Raw genomic sequence first — 20571 nt, 5'->3', positions numbered from 1 at the left:
TTCATCAATTTATATTTTGAACAGCACTAGTCTTGACCATACACATACTCTTTAGCACTGTGAATACTTTTCTAGTTTCTGAGAACTAAAGTCTTAAGAATTTAGGCCAGATCATAAAGTTTAATCTCCTTTACCTGCTTCACCCTCCCTCAAAAAAAAAAAATCAAACAATCCTTCCCCTCCCGCCCAAAGCTACTCCCCCCATACACACTGAATTTTCTATTCAGATCCTGTTTACAGAAGTGTTGTGATTCCCCATAACTTGCAGGTTTCTTTAAAAGCTTTTCAGGTTATTTTTATAAATGAGATATAGCTTTATTCTAGTTAAGAAAAAACTGCAAATACTGCTTCAGAAGAATTTTCTTGCAGACAGAACTTCAGTTTTAACTGTTTATAGTATAAAACAACAAAAAATTTAAATATGGAAAAATCAAAATGAAATACCAAATAACTAGTTTTAAAGATAAACAAACAGTAGCTCTCAGCAACAGTATAATCCATTTTCTCAAAATATGTTATACCTACTTTTTCATCTTTTTTGCATTGTATTTGACTTGGTAAGATGCTTGGATTAATTTGTCTGGACCACTGTCAAACTGATGTGGAATGACCTTTTGAAAGTGCTAAAAGCAATCAGAGCACAAGATTACATATAATTAATAGCTGCAAAGAAATACACATACACACACACTACACATTTCAGACATCTGTTAACAATTATTATAACCTTAATTTACCTGTAACATTCCTTCCATGTCAAGTTGCAGTAATTCTGCTTGGTTCATCTGAAGTACTGCTAAACCTACTCGAAATACTATTTCTAAACCCTGAAAACAGAAGTTAAGAAATAGCCAATAATTATTTATGGCATTGTCAACAGTACAGAATGATTCTGCTATTTACTAATAATGGAAATCTCACCCTAGTTTCTCAAAGAAACAAAAAGTTTCTGAAAAACCTCTTGACAAATTGATTCTGGGTTTCTTATTTTGTCCCAGGACAAGTGGTCCGGCTATTTGTCCTGATGCCAGACCCCCTCCTCAGAGAGACTAGGGCTGAGGTAAAAAAAAATCTTGAGTGACAGGTGTTTCCTATGTCAGCTTTATCAAACATTTTAAATATATCTCATTCAAAAAACCCCAGGTACATCTCAAAAAAAGCCATTTTAATTTCAGACATGGTAAAATGCAGTTAAACTACTTAAACAGACAGAAGGGAATGTCTCACTCAGTATATACTATCTCAGACATTCTTGAGTGTAAGCTGAAAGGATCCACCTTTGACTTACTATTTTCCAAGAGATGACTGCAGAGAAAACGCATAAATGGACCATAAGCTTTGGTTTGTTACCAGTTACAATCCCACACGGCTCTAATTCTAAACACAACTGAGGCGTCTTCATGATAGTGACCCTGAATAATTCCATAAATTTCTTTGGCTACTGTTCATCATCTGGACAATAAAAGTAGCAACACTCCCTCCTCTTGGCCTGCATATCCCCATAGACCTTCAACTTTGCCTGAAAGCAGCATTACTTTCCACCCCAAACTTATTATAATACTGAGAAACTGATGTCCCTGTTGTATGCAATGCTTTTGCATTGCATCCAGAACTGACAGATTTGGTAACTCTTCAACAGGCTTAGAGTACAAAGTTGCATACAGTGTCTACATGCAAAGATGTAGTTGCTCTTCCTTGACAAACTACATACACAGACATCTTCCCCTACAAAATAATCTGAAAAGCGTAAGGACTAAAGAGCAAGACTATTTGAGATTTGCCCATCATAATGGGATTTATACCACTACCTAAATAACTGCTTTTAACAGCTACTCTTGAAATGGATCATATGAGTATTGAGTAGTTACCTCAGACATAAAGATATCAAATATTCTTGTTGCAACTGGTAGTGGAAAAGTTGTAAGGAATATAGTTAAAAACCATGACGATGCATACATAGAAGTGTGGAAACTCTGAGACTGAAAGTGCACATAAAGCTCCGGAAGATGCTCCTGGAAAATAAGAGGAAGGGAAAAAAATAGATTAAGCTTCTGCTAGTAATTTTAGTGTGTCCATGTTTTGGACAAATTTTGCATAAAAGAAAATAATTGATATTTAGTACAGACAGCAGCTTCGTAACACAGGACTAGGGAAGATATTGCCCATCATTATCAAGAACCATGCAACAGAAGTCCCAGTACAGAAAGCCCTATGCCACCACTACCCTGCAACGCACAGATTACAAAAACACTTCCTGATCCCAGTAGGAAGTCACAAGTTTGTAAATCCCCAAATCAAATCTAGAGTGGGCTTATGAATAGTTACTGAAGAGAAAGTTGATAGATTTTGTGTGTACCTGTATCATGCATTCAAACTGGTACATACAAAGGCCCAGTTCAGCCATGCTTGGTTTAAAGAGTTCTCGTAGTCTGTAATCTTGCATTAATTTAACAAACACACAGAATGCCTCTTCTTCTGGCATCTATATTAAAAATAAAAAAGCACAGTGAAACCTCCAGACAAATGTACGGATAGATCAGAGTAAGTGCCTGGGAAGGTTTGGGGGTTTCTTCTGCATGCGTGTGTGCGTGTAGTAGGGGTGTTTTGGGTTTTTTTGGTTGGTTGGTTTTGTTGGGTTTTGGTTGGTTTGTTGGTTTTTTTTAAACAGGATTTATAACCAATTACTGTAAAAAACTTCTGTATATGGGGAATTCTATCAAGTGATTTCTAAACTGAAATGGAGGTCTGCTTTGTCCTAAAACAAAAGGCAATAATACAAAGGCAGCTTTAAGATTATCAAATTAACTGTGAAGTTCCATTTGAACTCTGAGGAGATTCAGTGCAATAGAATTTAAACAAGAAGTTCGTTAATAGTTGAAACAACATTCACCAAAGTAACTTGCAAGTCTGCAATCCTATCTTTGCTCTGAGACATAAATGTATTCTCCCACTCAAAGACAGTATCTTCTTGGCAAATAGAAGCACAGAGAGTAAGTCTCATTTGATTTGCAGAGTAAACAGGTGCCCTTGACAATTCCATTGTAACAAAATGACGAAGGAAAACCTTTATAGAAATTCCCAATAAACCACCATGATATATTATGCATTCTAGCAGGTATTTTAAAGGTTCACATATTTTTAACATCATGTTTACCTGCATAAGCAGTAATCCAACAATAAAAGCACTTCCTTGACAGTATCCAACCTCACGATCCACCAAAGAATAAGCCTGGGAAATAAAGTTTTAAGACTCTCAACAATTAAAGCCTCATTAGCCATAAAAAGTAATCATAGTTCATGCCGTTATTTTGATAATAACTTACTCTTCCTCTCTCAAATCCAGTGAGGACAGACATTCTATTCAGAAGTTTTAGTCAGATAATCTAGTTGCTACCTGCTGCTACAAAGTGGTATGAACTCTGCTCTCTGTTAGCCTACAAAGCTAAAACTAAGCATACGAAAAAAAATACGTGCAGTTTTCAACTACAGGAATTTGACAAAAGATAAGAGAGACAGCTGGCATACAAACTGCACAAGGTCACTACTTTTATAGGAGACAAACCAGACAAAGAAACAACAGTTCTTCTCAGAAAAACTATATGCTGCAGGTTTATTTACAGGTGGAGGAAGTGCAGTGATCCCCATGCATATTACATCTTCATTTTAGAGTTATGGAAGTTACTGTCATTTGGAAGCCTGACAACTTAGTGTTGAAACTACATTGTATGGAAAAGACTGTCTTTGAAAATTTAAGCTCTAGTAAAATGAAGACAAAATAATGCAAAACTTAATTTTATGGTGGGATTCTAATTTTCTGCTTGGGTACTGTAACAACTGCACATCAGCTTCTACCTGCCATTTGCTGCTACCTCTTGCAGGTTCAGAAACACTTGAAAACTGAATGGAGTTCTGATTTATAGTGTTCTTGCCTTGGTCAGCATTGTTTTGTTTACTTCATGGCACACTTTATTCCATTATACTACCAGCATTGAGCATGTGACTGTTTTAATGCAAACTTACTAAGTTTTTTTTAATCTCTTATGAAGTAAAACCATCAACTATAGGAATACCACATTTGAAAGCTGTACCTGTAACTGGAGTGTAATTTGTTAAACCATTTGTGTCAAGTGGAGTAAGTTTAAAAAAAACTTGAACACATGAAACTGATGCAAGTTCACCACATACAAGGCAAATTATTTTCCAAAATCTTTTGCACATTCTTCCTAATGTATTTTCAAGGTCTGAAATACTGACTTACCTTCATTACATTGAACAAGACCTCCTGTCCAAGGCTGTCTTTTTCTTTAAAAAAATCATGTTCAGGGTATGTCCTAGCAATGTCCCTTCTTATTAATTTCTCACAAGGAGATGTCATTTTCAAAAGCTCTGAATACTGATCCTTAATTGGCATGCTTTGAGCACTGCACAAGAGTTGCCACACAATTGCTCTGAAATGATGAGGTATCCCTTTTCGAACAAGCTCCTGAAGCACAAAGAGACACAAATTCATCTTATTTCCTGAAATTATAAAAATAAGCCTAGAGAATAAAACGCTTCAACATATTAAAGTTCCTCACAACTTCAGAGAATGTTTACATCATGTCACAAACCAATCATATAGTTTATGATGTGTAAACCTCAGTTTTAGTCTAATAGATTGTCAGCTAACAAAAGCAAGAAGAATCAGAATCATTTTTAGTGGCTAAATTAGCTAATGAAAGTAGACCCCTATTCATAGTAAGCTACTCAAAACCAGAATATTCAAGTAATTTTAAACAAGAACTCCCATGAGCCAGATTTTAATACAGTTATTTTTATATTCACAAAAGATTACCTGAAGATAACACCCTTAATTATATTTGTAGTGACGGAGATATAAGAAATCACCAATTAAAAATTGTTTCCAAGACAGGCAAATGATAAGAAGTGAAACTAACTGCAGCACAGACAACTGGAACAAAAAGTACTGCACAGTACTACTATCAGAAGTCATCTGACAAACTTGACAAGTTGTGTCTAATTTCTCTGGTGTGCCAGTATTTCCCAGTTCTCTTTTAAAAAAGTATTTAAATGTAGTTTCAGACACTGGATGAAGAAAACCTTAAGTTTACATCTACTGAATTAACTAAATTTACTTTATCTTCCCTAATAAAAAAATAAAAAAGATCAGCTAGGTATTACACAATTCAAACCTTTCCAGATCAATAGATCTAAGAATCTGGTACTTTTCAGAAAGCACAAGCAGAAAGTAGCCTTGTTGCTTGATCTGAAAAGTGAGAAAAAAAGCACGAGTCAGGAAGTACACAGATTGTCTTAGTGGTACTTTCTGCAATTAGGATCAGTCTGACCTAGAAGATTGTCACTTCAAGACAAGAGAGTTCCTTTAATAATTTTTGTGCCTTAAGAACTGTTATCAAGTATTCTGTCTCCTAAAGGATAGCTTCTTTCACTAGTATTTATTCTGAAGCCAGAGGTATCTCCTATTTTGCAAAGCTTCCTCTTTTTCCTGCTTGCTCCAAATATTTCTCCTACTTCTCCAGACTAAGATTAATTAATGCAACAGTTACAACTTCTAAACAGACTCCTGCTTTCAAGTTTTGTTTTTGTTAAGCTTGAACTCTACTGCAGGAGTTTTGCATCACTGACCTCAATTTTCTCATATCCCTAAGATCTCCAGCCTTCTTCAGGATCATGCTAGTAATGCCACCCCAACTATTTGTCCTGTCTATAACACAACCATGACACCTGTGTTGTTCCCTAAAAGATTTCCAACTCCGACAACCACCCCAACACATCAGCTTTCCACATCTGTCTCTAGATGAGCTATCATTTGTCAACAACACACTACCAGACTGCACATCAGTCATCCTAAAGCCTCCATGGCTACTAATAACATTGGCAAGTGGTTTCTTGCTTAAAGATACCACGCATTTGCTTGACAAAATAACAAGGTTAATGCCTCCAAGAATCCTGAAGGAACAGCATGAAAACACACCTTAGCAGCACTACAATGGTGCTATTCTACACAATATTATGCACACTGGAAAGCAGGACTTACGTCATCCTTCAGAATCCCTCCATAACCAGGAAGGAAGTTCTGAAGTGTATCAAAAGACATAAGGATGAAGCATATCACCTATGCAGGAAGGTATATACACCTAGGTCTAAAACTTAAAAAACTTACTAGGTATCTAATAACTTAAGACCAGCTTTTACAGCCAAGACAAAAAGATACCTATGCTGCCAAAGTCATACCTCCTGGCACAGGCAGGAAATAGGTACGCATGTTCTGGTATTCCATCGTAAATGCAGAATGACAGTTTAGGCTGACTTTCCACAAACAAAACAAAAACAAACAAAAAAAAATGAGGATTACTTAACCAGCAAAGGAAAACTCACTAGCAATATAATTAAATATTTACTGAAAGTTAGCCAAATACTCCCCAAATTATACTTGGCCAGCTGTAAAAACAAGTGATACTCGTGATGCTTTAAAATATTCAAATACTGGCAGTTCAAATGAACTCTGTCTACTTATTACCATCTCACTTCTGCTTTCTCTTGCCAGGTTCATGTGGCCTTCTTTTCACAGCCTTTTGGGAACACCTTTCCAAAAACTGTTTTCCCTATGCAAGCAGGAAGTCTTGAATTCATTTTCTTCCCTTGTTTCCTCTCTCAAGTCATGTTCTCTTCACAACTGCTTCACATAAAAGATACTTTACTTTACCCCATTGTTCTGCCTTCCCACAACCTATTCATACACACACATTTCAAACTTGCTCAAAAGACCCTGAAATTTGTATTCTGCACATAAAACTACAGACTAGAGTCAATAAAGAACCAAAGCAGAACAGACTTGCCTACAAAAAAAATCCCACGCTGCTGTACTTGCTGGCTCTGAAACATGGCAAATGCCATGTTCAAATGCCCTAGATACTTTTTAGTTTGAATTTAAAGTGTAATTGAATTCCACTTCTGTACACGCCCACGGCTAACCCAGACTGGATACACGCTAGTCAAAGTCTGTCCCATCAACTCCGAATTTAGAAAGTACGTGTTCTTCTGCTTAAGGTCATCCCTGGGGTCAGCACACTTGGCATGCACAAAAAAACTAAACTCATCAGAGCCTCATACAGTCGAATTATTAGCTCTTCTAATAAGAATGCTTTAAAGAGACAGCTGCTCAGTGGGAAAGAATCATAGCATCCAGCTATCAGATGGCCTTAAATGGGTTTTCGGTAATTCCATTTTGGAATCGTGAAGCAAGTGTTCCCTATATTTGTGGGAATCTCTCACTAGAGATAGACTGAAAGCTTTAGTATTCAAGATACAATAAATGCATCTTGTTTTCAATAAGAGACTTCCTGGGCAAAACCATACCAGAGTCTGGTAACAGATACATAGAAAGCACTAAGACTTAAGGATGGAAGCAGATTCAACTGGAAGCTTCTGTTGCATATTTATCTTAAAAAAAACCAAGACCAACAGGAAGATAAAACAGTATCACTTATATCACATTACAAATATATCCTAAGAAATAGTGTCCAACTACTACCTTAACTTGCTTTTCTTTCTTTTTCCGTACATCTTCCCATTCATTCACAATCCTCCCCCACAGGATCCATGAGTCTTCTTCAAGATGGCTGAGATTGCTAGAAGCTGATGAACTAGATACAAGAGAAGATCCACTATTTCTTCTTGACCCATTTACTGATCGCAAGGATTTGCTATCTGTTTCCAAGAGTCTGCAAAGAAAGCACACAAAAAACAAATTCAAGTTCTTCTAATCACGGGACCACACTATTAATTGTTTGTTTAGAAATCAGTTCTTCCAACCTCTTTACAAAGAATGCACCCAAAGGTTCAGTGGAACGGTTTCCAACATCCATTTGTACTAAATTTGAAAAGAAAAACTGGTCTACTTTACTGTTTCTTCTTAAGATCTCAAGTGATTCTGCAGACAAAAGAACAGCTCACATTGCAGCCTTTTAAGAAACAGATAAAAATGCCACATCATGCATCAACAGCATTAAGAAATGTAAGATATAAGTGTTTTGTGGTCTCATGATTTTACTAGCAAAAAAACCCCACAGCTGGTGTGCATCAGCCTGACAGAGAACATAAGAAAGTTAAAATATTCTCAATTACAGTACTGCAAAAGAGACAGTAATTTTAAAGAAAAGACAAAGAATTAGCCTCCTTAAAGATGACCTGATTGCACTTTTTTTTAAATTGAAAGTGTAAATACAGACAGAATAATTATAACCGGAGCAATTTTAAGACACCTGACATTTGCTGACAACTACTCACAAATCAGCATGGTGTTTTTTAAATGCACAAGAAAAATCTCAGACCTAAGGAATACGGACCAGGCAACAAAAATGGTTAGTATAGCTAATGAATGTGTAATTAAAGCCTGGTGGTCAGATGAGACAACTTTGGGGGTTATCAGGGAACAACGTATACATAAAGATGTACCAAGTGCTGGGCAAGTCGCTGACAAGACCTCCCTGTTAGCTGGTTGCTATGGCCATCAATATTGCAAGCAGCTGAGAATTCTGGGCAAGAAGGCATGATTTGTTTATCATCAACAAATATTGAGCCTCACAAGCAGGGGGAAATTTTTTTTAGACCACATGTTAGTTAAGACCAAGAATTAAGACTAACTTGAAAAAGTGTTTTGCCGTATTAAGAGTTTCATTTGTGTTTTAACTTGCAAGAATTCCAACATCAGAGTGACCTAGTTGAATAATTTCTCAATGCACCTGCACAAAAGCCAACACCCCCCCAGCATCTCAGCAAGGTCAGGTTCAGTTTTAGACATTTAGTAAATTATAACCTGAGTTATATTGTTCCTGAGATTGTACACGAATCTCAGCATACCGACAATTTTTAAGATGTCTGCTACAATAGAGATATTTATACTAGCTTCCCCTATTCCCAGCTTTCACCTACTAGTGCTTATGGAAGTTAGGGGGGGAAAAAAAGAAATTTAACTCACGAAAACAAGAACAGGCTCTGAAGCAGTATTTTGTTTGGAAAAGGGTTAAATAGTAGTGCTTTTGAAAAAGAAAAGCAGCTTTTTCAAGACCAGTGTTAATTTAGTCCATATTAAGGGAATGAAGAAAATCTTGTTTTGAGGAAAAAATTTTAAAAAAAGATCATTTTTAATGTTTAGAAACCTAGCCTATACTGATCCATAATGAAAATTCATGGTTTCGAACTCCTCCTCTCAATCTGAGACAGTGCCTAAAGATCAAATTCAAAGTAAACAAGCACAGAATAAACATTACAATTATAAAAAACAAGGCTCTAACTAGTCTCTTTCCATTTTCACAGCTTTCTATAGAAGCTATGCTAAGTTTCTGTAATTTGACCTTACCTGAATAAACTCATTGTCCTTAGATTTGAAAATGGGAAGTTCTTTTTACAGTAAGTAGCAAGTTCTGTGGCATTTGGTCACTGTTTTCTTTCACCTAAAACTTTAATAAATGATTTACTAATGCCAAACAGCTCCACCAGGACTCTGGACCAAGCTGCCTTGTTATTCTGAGGGGACTTCCAGTATAATTGGATTACAGAATGCTACAAGACATAGCTTGATACAAATTGAGTTCTTTCTACTTCTAGCTGTTTAACTAATTCATATTCTCCTTAAGATAAAAGCCAGCAATGAAAAGGAAACCTTTAAAAACATCCACCACCAGCAATTCTTCCAGCAAGCAGAAAGAAGAACAGTTCCCTGTGTTCAGAATACAATTCCTTGTCAACAAAGTGCCACTGTGCTAAAATGCAGATTCAAACTGTTCTGAAACTACAGCGCACCCAGAGCATCAAATTTCTGTATTAAAGTGTAGTATCTCATGAGAAAAGGTAGACTTGATAAGATAGCCTCTAATTAGAATTCACACAGAAGACTACTGTGGGATTGAGAAACAGGTCTGGCTAAAACTAAAGCCAGACAGGATTTGCTAACTTATTTACTAAACGAAGAAAGCTGACTCGAAAAAGAAAGGCTAGCAAGCCCAAGCTCACATTCTTCCTTCAACAAGTAAACTAGTCTAACTGCGGGGCTTAGTGAGATCACTCTAGCCATAAAGACATTGCACTCCAACACAGATAAGCAGTCCAAAGAACAGATATTACTGCTTTTCAAATAAAAGCTAGTCATTTAGTCATGAACAGAGCAGAATGCGTCAGATTAAATGCAAATTAACTTTCTTAAAAGCATTCTCTTTTTTTTCTTCTTTTGATAAATTTACATTTGCTACTAGCACAGCAAAAATTAAATATATAGTTAATCTTTGAAGGAGAGACAATTCCATAAACCAGAAGGAAAAGAGGATGAGGTGGTTCTAGAAGCTGCCTTCCATTCTTGGTCAAGAACCAGACTAACAAATTCCCTGTAAGTTGTTTTGCTGTCAGGCTGTAGAATACAAACACAAGACATGCCAGGTGACACAATGGTATTAGCCCCACCTCCTCCCAGTGACTCTTCTCTACTGAAAGTTCCTACTCCCATAACTAAATCAGCAGGGTAAAAAAGCCCCGAGTACCTCAACTGCCTCAGTGCAAAGTCCAGCACGCTAGCAGAAGCTGGAACAGAAGCTAGTTTGAGCTAAACAATCAAACTCTGCCCTTCACTACCGCACAAGGGACTGCCATCTTCAGCAGGCAAAGCCCTGCAGCTATCTGCTAAGTCTAAAACCTATTTGGAGCTCAAGTTCTCCTTTGCAGTCTGAAACAGCCTTGTCAAATACAACCAAATTCTGCAAGAAGTCCTGCCTCAAGACTGCAAGTAACTATGGGTTCTGGAAATTCAACATTAAGAAATCATACTGTCCAATTTTATTTCTTAGTAACACTGCCAATTTGCAATCACTGTGCACATCAAGAGCAACGGATCCAACTGAAAGTTTCATCCTGAACGGTAGATGGAACAGATAAATTTATACTCATGGAAAGGCTGCCAAGAAAACGGTTGCTCACTGTATTAAAAAAAACACAAACAAACAGGATTAACAGAAAAGACTAATTAGGAATTTACTTTTCATTAAATTAAGACATTATGTATCAGCCACCTTGCAGTAACAGCAGGATGCATCTACTATTTCTTGCAAATAAAGATTGGTGAACACTGTTCCATCTCTAAACAGAGCAGGTTATAGAGCAGAAAGACAGAACTTAGTAAAAGTGGGGAATGGAATTCAGAAATCTTTAACATTTCAAATAGCTAATGGAAATAACAATTTTGATGTAAGAACGTAAGGTTATATGAAAGTTTGTTCCCTGAGATTCTCTATTTTAAATACGGTTGGACTCAATGATCTTGGTCTTTTCCAACCTGAACAATTCTATGAAATTGGACACTGAAAACCACATGGCTGCAGTGTACATTCTTAGGATTAGAGGCAGCTATAAACAATCCTGTAAAAGCAGGAGAGAAACACACCTTTTACAGTTCCACAAAAAAAAAAACCTTTTAAAAACACAGAACAAGAACACAGGTTCTTAAGCCTTGGAGTCTTGAAATTGAAATGTTGTGCCATGAAGTTTTACCTAACCCTCCTCTAAGAGCCTCTATGGTGAAATTGCAATAAACCAATTCTAGTCTCATTACTATACTTTGAAGACCAAAAACTTTTCCATTCACCTGTTCTGTTCCTCAAGTTTAGCAAGTAATTCTAAGTCGTCAGGACTCAGCTGTGTTGGTGAGGACGGTGATAACGCGGGTGTAGACAGAGTGGTAGAGGAGGATGTAGTGTGTAATGAGGCAGATGGACTTGCCACCTGACTGGCCATTTGACTGACGGTGTGCGATACAGTGTTCTTCACCCATGAGAGAGTAGAGCTCAGCTTTCCTGCAACCTTGTCTGTCGCCACCTGTGATGACAAAAAGAAGAGGATGCAATAACTATCTTTTTTTAATAACTTTTCTTCCAGTAAATCTGCTGCACTGAACAAAGGAGAAAAAAAATATACAATATGCATATAAACGACATTGAGATTATTTATTTCTCCAGAACACCCAAAGTTGTCAGAAACAACACAAGCATCAACAGCTAAACAATATTATAAAAGAAGTAACATGCAAGTATTCTGCTAATTCACAAAGACAGACATGGAGAAATTCCTGATGTATACTCACAGAGCTCATTTCTGCAGTACAGAAATACCACAGGATCCAGGATCAGCTCAGACTTCCCATTACAAAAATAAATAGAAGTAAAAGCTTATTTTAAAACATCTTGATAAACTAATAATGGCACACAAGCTATAGAAAAATAGATGTAGAAACAGTCAACTACTTGACTGATGGACACTGGAGCAGTACATCAATGTAAACACTCCAGACCATACACTGCTCACTTTCATTAATCCCTGCGGTGACAGGACAGAGGAGCAGGGGTACCACATTTCTAATCTACACCAAAGCAAAAGATCCTCTAATATCTGCCAGCATGCAGAAAACTGCCACAAAGAATTTACACCTGTGAATTTACAACAGGTCCTGAACATCTTACATTAAATGCCTCATGCTGCCAACTCTTCTGTCCCTTTCTCTTCTGGTCACTCCTACACCAAGTGTCCTTCACCCCTGATCCCACCGCCAGTGCCTGGGGTTGAGAGGCATCCTGGAGGAAAAGCAAGAGATCCTACTAGAGCAGAAGGGACCTCTGAGCAGAGTTGGGGAAATGGTGGGTCCAGGAATGAGGAGGTTAACTGGGACCGATCATAAACTGCCACTGCTTCTTGACCAGCGTTACGGGGTAATCCAGCCTAACAGATTCACGGATCACTAGAGAAGAACGAACAGCAGCCCCTGGAGGTATTTTCTAATGAACCCCTCACAAGAGCTTCCTTCAGCAAATGAAAATGTAAGAGGCTTTGACCTACAGTAATTCACAGAGTTCAAATTCTTCCCTGGCCCAACTCAGGGAAAATTCAGATGCACCTTAAAGGAAGAGATAGCTGCCCAGCAAAACCAAGGTTGAAGAGGAACTCGCTTTGAAGCGGTGCTGCTGGCAACTATTTATTTTGACCTTTGCTGACTTCCTCAAAACACTGAATTGCTCAATGGTTGTCACAAACAATTCTGCAGTACAGTGTATACAATAATTGCTATGATACTAAAGACACTGAGCTACAGGAAAAAAATCCCTTCCCAAGATCCTCTAATAGAATCTAAATAAGCACAATTTCAACTGGAAAAAGTAACTCCATTTCAGCACACCATGCAATTACTTGAAGCACAGTATATAGACTGAATAACTGGTTCCTAAAGCAGAAGCTTTTATTTACATACAATGCTACAATGAACTTCTTTGCGAATCAAATCCAGCAGTATTTTATTTTCATGTCTCATCGAAAGGAATACACACTGAATGCCTTCAGAAAACAAGAGGAAAGGCCAAACAGAACAGTGGCACCCCATTTCCCCACTTCCTCTCCACCAGCAACGTGACACAAGAGTTCTCCTAGAGGACTGCAAAGAGGTTTCTGATGTCCATATGCTTAACATTCATTCTGAAAACGGTAACAGATATTGCTAGAAAACCTCAGATGCAGGGATACAAGCCACAGGTGGGAACAGTAAGGTCCCAACACAAGCATCAGAAAGGTTCCAGTTGGTTCTTATGTCACTGTTGGACAGGAAAGCTCAGGTGTATCAATACGGTTCTTTTAAAAAATACACAACACGTGATCTTTTAAAGATGATCTTTGAAAAAAATCACTTCCAATTCTAACATTTGACATCATCTTTTATAGAAGAAAGGAATAAAAATCACTAGAGGTTTCAAAATCTTAAGATTAATACATGCATTAATATTTCACTCAGTCAATATCCTTTATTCTCTGTTGCTATGAAAGAACAAGTTATTGCTGTTTCACTTTGAATAAAATAGCATCAGGATAGAGGTAACTCATACATCTCACTTAAGACCGATTATTTTCTCAAAGGCTTTAAACTGCTTAAAAATATGACATGTAATGCAACTATTGCAAAGATAAATGTTGACAGAAACAGGGCCAATCTGAACACCACAGCAAACATGACTGCCATACACAGCAGATTTTAAGTCATCCACCTTCTAAGAATCTTACATATAAATGTTAGAAAAGCAGCGATTTTAAGTATTACCCTGTGTAACAGAAACAGGAAGAGAAAGTTTACAATCAATTTTTCTCTCTTGACAAAGTAAAGCAACTAGGAAGACTTAAGGTGAAAAAGTAAATCCAAGCTGAGTCTGGCTTATACATTATGAGGCTCACACTCCACATTAAAACAGCTGAAGCAGGTGGTGGGGGACAGAAGTCAAGAATCTTACTAACATTTGTTCACCAACACATCACTCAGCATTAAAAAAAAATAATTGGTTTCTACAAACCTTTCCATTATGTGAAGAATACTAAGAAAAAGTATGGTCAAGAAAGCCATGCAAGACAGCAGTTAAGTGAGAATGTTTCTAATAACACTCCTGTCTCTAAAAGCAGTTCAGAGTTTCATTAGAATGTATTTAGAGAATTAGTACCAAAAAAAATTCCTAGTCTGAAAGCATACATATAACAAGCAAAATATGCACAGTTGCAAAAAGCAAATGTTTGAAGATCAAAAGGCTCACAGTGAAGTTTGTATCAAAAACACATGAAGAATTTGTTTGGAGAAAACAGCTATGGCAGTCACCCAGGGACAAGCTAAACTAAGAAAAAAATATTCTCATCTAATAGCTAACTAGTTGAGCCTACTTCCCTTTTGCCAGGCTTTTCCAGGGTTTCCTAAAAATCTAAAGCCAGTTCTCAAATTGTCAGCATCAACATAGACTCACGGACCTAAACATGAAGGTATTTACTATCAGCTTTGTTATCCCTTTCCCTAAACAGGATGGCGTAACAGGATTTTCATATTTCATCATTTCAACTATGTTAATTTCATAATTTCTATTCAGTGACAGATTTCATAGAGTTATTCTTTGACAAGTGACTTAAGGCCTTCCAGAAACCAGGTCACTGGAATTTGAAAATAAGAAAGCCTTTCTTGGAGCAACACACCAGTATTCCTACAAACACGCACACAGGGCTCCTACACTTGCCCTTCCAACTCTTCATCCTTCTTTTAACAGAAAATGAAAATCCCTGCTACGTGTCTTAAGCTTTTCAACCCTATGTAGACCGCTGCATCTAACAGGGTAGCTGCATTTAGCTGCCACTAAACCACAGACCACTCCTACTTTCCACCTTTCCACTGATAATTCCTGCAACAAGAAATCTGTGTCCCACTACTAAGACGATATATACATATAGTACAGAAATTAATCCTACTGACTCATTATCATTAAACCTTTCATCTTTTCTTTGTATTTTTGTCTTCTCAAGGCTTTCTTAAACAGTGTTTCTTTTCAAAAATGGTTATTATTTAACCAGTGATGTTTCTGCAGGCCTACAGCAGTGTTTCCCTTTTGGCTACAACAATGCTCTGCAGTCATGAAGTGTCCTTCCCTTTCCTACTCTTCATTATGGTGGAAAAGAGATCATAGCCATGTGCTCAGCTGTTTGTAGCAGTAACAAGGACAGCCAGATACACCACAGTGCTCATTCCAAAATCTTAGCTAGGTCACAGCGACAAATCTAACTACACATGAGATAGGACTTTTGCCTTTGCCATCATCCTCCCACTAAGCGTATCCACCTCTGCTACTTCCACGCTGTTCTGCCTTATCTCACCGCTGAAGTGCTCACACTTGCAAAGCTGCTCTACTTGGCGCCCTCCTGCGCTACACCGTGTATCGCAGACACCTCAGCCCCAGACTCTGCCTTGGAAGTCCCAGCGCTCACCAGATCCATGCAAGACCCCATCCCCTCAGCTAACCAGCTCAGGCCGGAAACCCTCAGTTAACAGCATTCTTTGCTCAGCTCACCTCAGCCAGTTTTCAACTATGCAAAGAGAACTGGTTTCCTTTTTATTCCCAGCATTTTTCAGATGCTGAAATTCAAGTTACATTTGAAGAGTATAAAAGGTAACCTACATTGCCTGGGAAGCATGCCAACTCATCAAAAGCATCATCAGGATGATCGAGCCATTATTACTTATTATTAATGCGTGATCAAAAACAGAGTCAACCCATTTCAAAAAACATGCTTTTCCCCCAGAGGGGTCTCACTCAAGAACCTGCCAATTCATCAGACTTTGAACACAAATGCTGCTCCTGGCCCATTCCCAGGGACACCAACACTTTCCACTGAAGATAGCCAGGTCTGGGGACAAGCAGGCAGGGGTACGCCTTCTTTACCCTTTGCAGGAGGACACAGGGGAACTGGGCAGGCTCAGTCCCAAACCAGGTGTATTCACTCAGGCTCCAAGCCGTATTAACAGCTTCACTGTTCCCAGCTTGCCAACAGACCAAGAGCACTGGCAGAGTTCATTTGCATCTGCCTGCCATGTAGATACCTCCTAAATAAATGTGTGAATTTTGAGTCTGAAAATATTGATCTTTAAAAAGATATGGGGGAGAACACTTAACTACTAATGACTTTCTACTCCGCTGCAGTTTCCAGTGAGCAAAACAGAACTACCAGCAATTTTCACCCATCTGGTCAGTCATCAGGCAAGGCACAGACCTGTCTGCTACGCACTTTAAGCTACTGCAAAAAATAATGAATGCTTATATTGATATTATACATAGATATATATGATGTGCAGTTTATATATGCCAATTAAAATACATAAAATTCAGTATCTCAACTTTGTTTAGTATCTTTAATTAGCTGCTGATTACAGCGCTTTATTACCAAAAGGAAGTACAACACTGTGTTTTGATTTTTGAGTTACTCAAAGGAATACTGCAGCGGAGCAGCATAAGAAATATTAGTAAGGCAAACTGAAGGTAGACTGCAGCATCCCACATTACATACCATTATATAAATCCCTTGCCCTGAGAATCCCAAGGTTTTGTGCAGCACCTTACAGTAAGCCCAAAAAGGTTACCACCACATATTTTTGCATTTGCCAGACTGACGATATTTGTTTTTCTAAAAAAGTCTGTTTAGATTTCTTTAAAAAAAGAAAAAGGTATTTCCCTATATGCATTGAATTAGCTTAATACCTATATTCTGCATTTTCCTGAGGAAAATCTGTAATAAAGTTACAGGTATGCTGATTACCTGAAATACTGTCTCAGCTATTTTTGTCATATGACAAAGTAAAAATAACTGCAAGCCTTACACAGACACTACTCTATATATTTATGCTCTCTTTCTTCTCTTCCTGAAAAGAGAAAGAAATGGGAACTTCCAGAATACAAGAAGTAATTCTCATACTATTCTACATATAAAAAGAAGTCTCACATAATTGGTGCTGAAATTGTTGTCATGGTTTCAGTTGGGATAGAGTTAACTTTTTTTCTAGCAGCTGGTGTAGTGCTATGTTTTGGATTTGGGATGAGAAACTGTGATGATGGCGCACTAATGTTTTCGGTTGTTGCTAAGCACTCAAGGCCTTTTCTGCTCCTCACACCGCCCTGACAGCAAGGGCTGGGGGTGCACAAGAAGCTGTGAGGGGACACAGCTGAGAAGGCTGATCCCAACTGGATATTCCATGACATGTGAAGTCGTGCTCAGTACATAAAGCTGGGGGAAGAAGGAGGAAGGGAAGGACATTCAGAGTGATGGTGTTTTGTCTTCCCAAGTAACCATTACACACGATGGAGCCCTGCTTTCCTGGAGATGGCTGAACACCTGCCTGCTAGTGGGAAGCAGTGAATTAATTTCTGGTTTTGCTTGTGTGCGCAGCTTTTGCTCTACCTATTAAACTGCCTCTATCTCAACCCATGAGTTTTTCCTCACTTTTACTCTTCCGATTCTCTCCCCAATTACGGTGGAGGGGAGGGAGTGAGCAAGCAGTTGCATGGTTCTAGCTGCTGGCTGGGGTTAAATGACAATTGTATATATGGTTTTCAAGCCAGTTATAAAGCATTCATGGACCCAGTCCCCTGCTCGCTTCAAAAAAGCAAATAGCATTCTAATATCTGAAGAATAAATTAAACTGACTCAGTCAATGACATATGCAGGAGAGGTAGCTGGTGAATCAGCCTGTTATCATGCTTCCTGACAAGCTAAAATCCTAATTTAGGGCTCAAACATGGTTTCACTATAAGGTTCAGCCACATTTTTTGCACTAACCAATTTCTGCTGAAGTCTGAAGAAAAAGCCCTGATTTACTCTCATATTTGTGATTTTTCTTGTAATAGCACCTAACAATTGTCAGGAATACCCTAGTTAGGATTCACCAGCTTCCATTTCACTTGATATTCACTAGCTCTCTAAGCCTTTCTGATATAAAGAATAAAGCAGTCTAACATTTTATATTGTGTAAAAGTTAAGCGATCAGAAAGCTTTCTGTAGTATCATTTAGTAAATACAAGTTCTTTAAAAGTCATCTTCAGACTCTAACAGGGTGGGGTTTTGATGGTCCTAAAGCATCTAAAAGGAAGCTTGAAGCTCCAAGTTCACACACACAACATAGCAATCTAGTACATAAGGTGTTTTAATGAGGTACTTCATTAGAAATGCTGCAGTGATCCACTAGAGGTTGAAACCATTGCTCAAAGTCATGTTAATAGCATTTCAACCATTGACCAAATTGCACTGAATTCTGTTTATTTCCAAGAACGATTCCAGGTTTCTAATTACCTCTGAAGTCCAGTGAGATGTACAATCTATTAAGCATTGCCCTGTCCGTCTAAAAGTGATCCTCTATCAAACAAGTTTCCTATCTGATACCAGTATGTGACAGCCTTCAGAATACCACAGACACGTTCTTTCAAGGGGAAAAGAACCACATATAGTGCTTTTGTACAAAAGATGGCTCAGAGCTCCTCAGAGCTACAAGAGAAAATACTGAAGGACTACAGCGAAAGCCTTTAACAGGGAAAATTCCTTTGTTTCTTTGTTGTCTTAGACCTCGCTTTGGAAAACGTCTTTCTATTGGAGGCTCAGCATGCCAAGTTACACACACATATACTTGGAGGACTAAAAAAAAAAAAAAGGCTAAAAAAAGAAAAGGAAGAATCAGATTTATCAGCTAAAATAAAGAACAACTCCTGCAAAGTCAGTTTGTTTATGAACTAGATTGGAAGATTTTTTTTCTTTTTCAATAAAATGGAACTCAATTCGTTTCACTGAATTTCAAGTAAGTATTATCAGGCATTTACCAAAAAGTAACACACACTGAAGGACACACATGTTTATCATTAAAGTTCCTTCCTACCAATTTTACTTTCCTATTCCTTCCCTAAAGCCTAGCTTCCTTAATGTTGCTTTTAGCCAGCTTCCTCCTGGAAAGAAGCCAGGACTAGCATCTAAAATACATTAGAAAAAAATAAACAAACAAAAGTATATAAATGCAGTTAAATTTACTAAAAGCCTTAGGTCTATATTTTGGAAGTGAGAAACAACTAAGTCATATTTTTAAATGTTCACTGAGCCTTAATTAAAATCAATGTCTTTAACACAACTCTTCATTAAAAACGTATACAAAATTTGCAAGGAGTTAAATTGGTAAGTTTAAAAGGATCCAGTATATGACAACATAAAAACATACCATTTCATACAACATTTGCGTTACGTACTGGTAGCCCAAGTATCTTCTGGGTGTAATTCTCCTTTTTTATAGGGATTAGATAAACTCATGCCACAATCTACAGGCTAGAACCAAAATGCTTATCTCCTGTTTACCAAGTTGCACGTGGTTCCCTTTCCAGAGAGTTATATGAAAAGAGACTTGATGGAGAAACAGGAGACCATAATCATGGCCTTATGGAATATGGTAACACTTGAAACTTTATTACTTACTAGAATTTTAACAAATCAGGGGACGGAGGTTGGTGATACCCTGCCTTCAGGACATTACTCTTCTTTCTTTTAAACGATCAGCTAAAAGGTCAACTTTCTATCACTTACACTCAAATGCAAAAGAGTAAACCAGTTTCTAAATGACTGACTGATAACCAGCTTTACTTGTGAGCTACGAATTCAATACAGCCCACAGATGCTGACAGAGAACAAGAAATAAAAAGTTTTAAAAGTGAGAAGTGTAACCAATTTAGTAATTTCCACATAGGAAAGTTGTCTAAATCTGCTACATTTACTGAATAGCTTAGACACAGGTGCATACTTCAACAGTCAATTCTTTTAACATAGTCCACACCAACACCTGTGGTCTTGCAGTAATATTTAATTTTACCCACTAATTTACTTAGTATATCCATGACTCGTCTTCACAAGCACTTACAGTGTAAGTTGAAGTAAGTACATTTTTGTGGCTATAGAAGGGTCTTCCTCCGTGCTACTGAAGTCTGTAACAGTGCTCCTACAGCCTTTTCTGAGCACAGCACTTAGAAAAAGCTAATTTTCCTCAGCTATTGACTAAAGAAAAGGGAGAGGCTCTTCAGAGAAATTACATAACTACTCATCAAATGAAATCAGTTATTTTCCAATTATTTGACTACTGAGTTTTACACTTTCATTTGGAAAGAAGGGCCTATTGACTTCTTTCAAAAAGGCCCACTAGTGGAA

The 20571-nt window shown here is 37.7% G+C and overlaps 1 protein-coding gene across 10 annotated transcripts in view; it reads right to left on the bottom strand.

Moving 5' to 3' along the window:
• Positions 1-20571, bottom strand: part of EVI5 (ecotropic viral integration site 5) — an 81716-nt gene that overhangs the window by 55688 nt on the left and 5457 nt on the right. For 9 of the 10 annotated variants that reach the window (XM_074597228.1, XM_074597227.1, XM_074597232.1 and 6 more), the window contains exons 2-9: positions 11654-11883; positions 7556-7745; positions 4259-4483; positions 3155-3229; positions 2357-2482; positions 1869-2012; positions 738-827; positions 526-623 (exon numbers count right to left, since the gene is read on the bottom strand). In XM_074597228.1, coding sequence (XP_074453329.1) covers positions 526-623; positions 738-827; positions 1869-2012; positions 2357-2482; positions 3155-3229; positions 4259-4483; positions 7556-7745; positions 11654-11802 — 1097 coding nt within the window. In that variant the 5' untranslated portion in view covers positions 11803-11883. Of the gene's footprint in view, positions 1-525; positions 624-737; positions 828-1868; positions 2013-2356; positions 2483-3154; positions 3230-4258; positions 4484-7555; positions 7746-11653; positions 11884-12148; positions 12357-20571 lie in introns of those variants that run through there. The other variant, XM_074597226.1, reaches the window with a different exon arrangement.

This window comes from Larus michahellis, chromosome 8, assembly GCF_964199755.1.
Source record: "Larus michahellis chromosome 8, bLarMic1.1, whole genome shotgun sequence".
Lineage (NCBI taxonomy): Eukaryota > Metazoa > Chordata > Aves > Charadriiformes > Laridae > Larus > Larus michahellis.
This window is presented reverse-complemented; position numbering and strand designations above follow the sequence as displayed.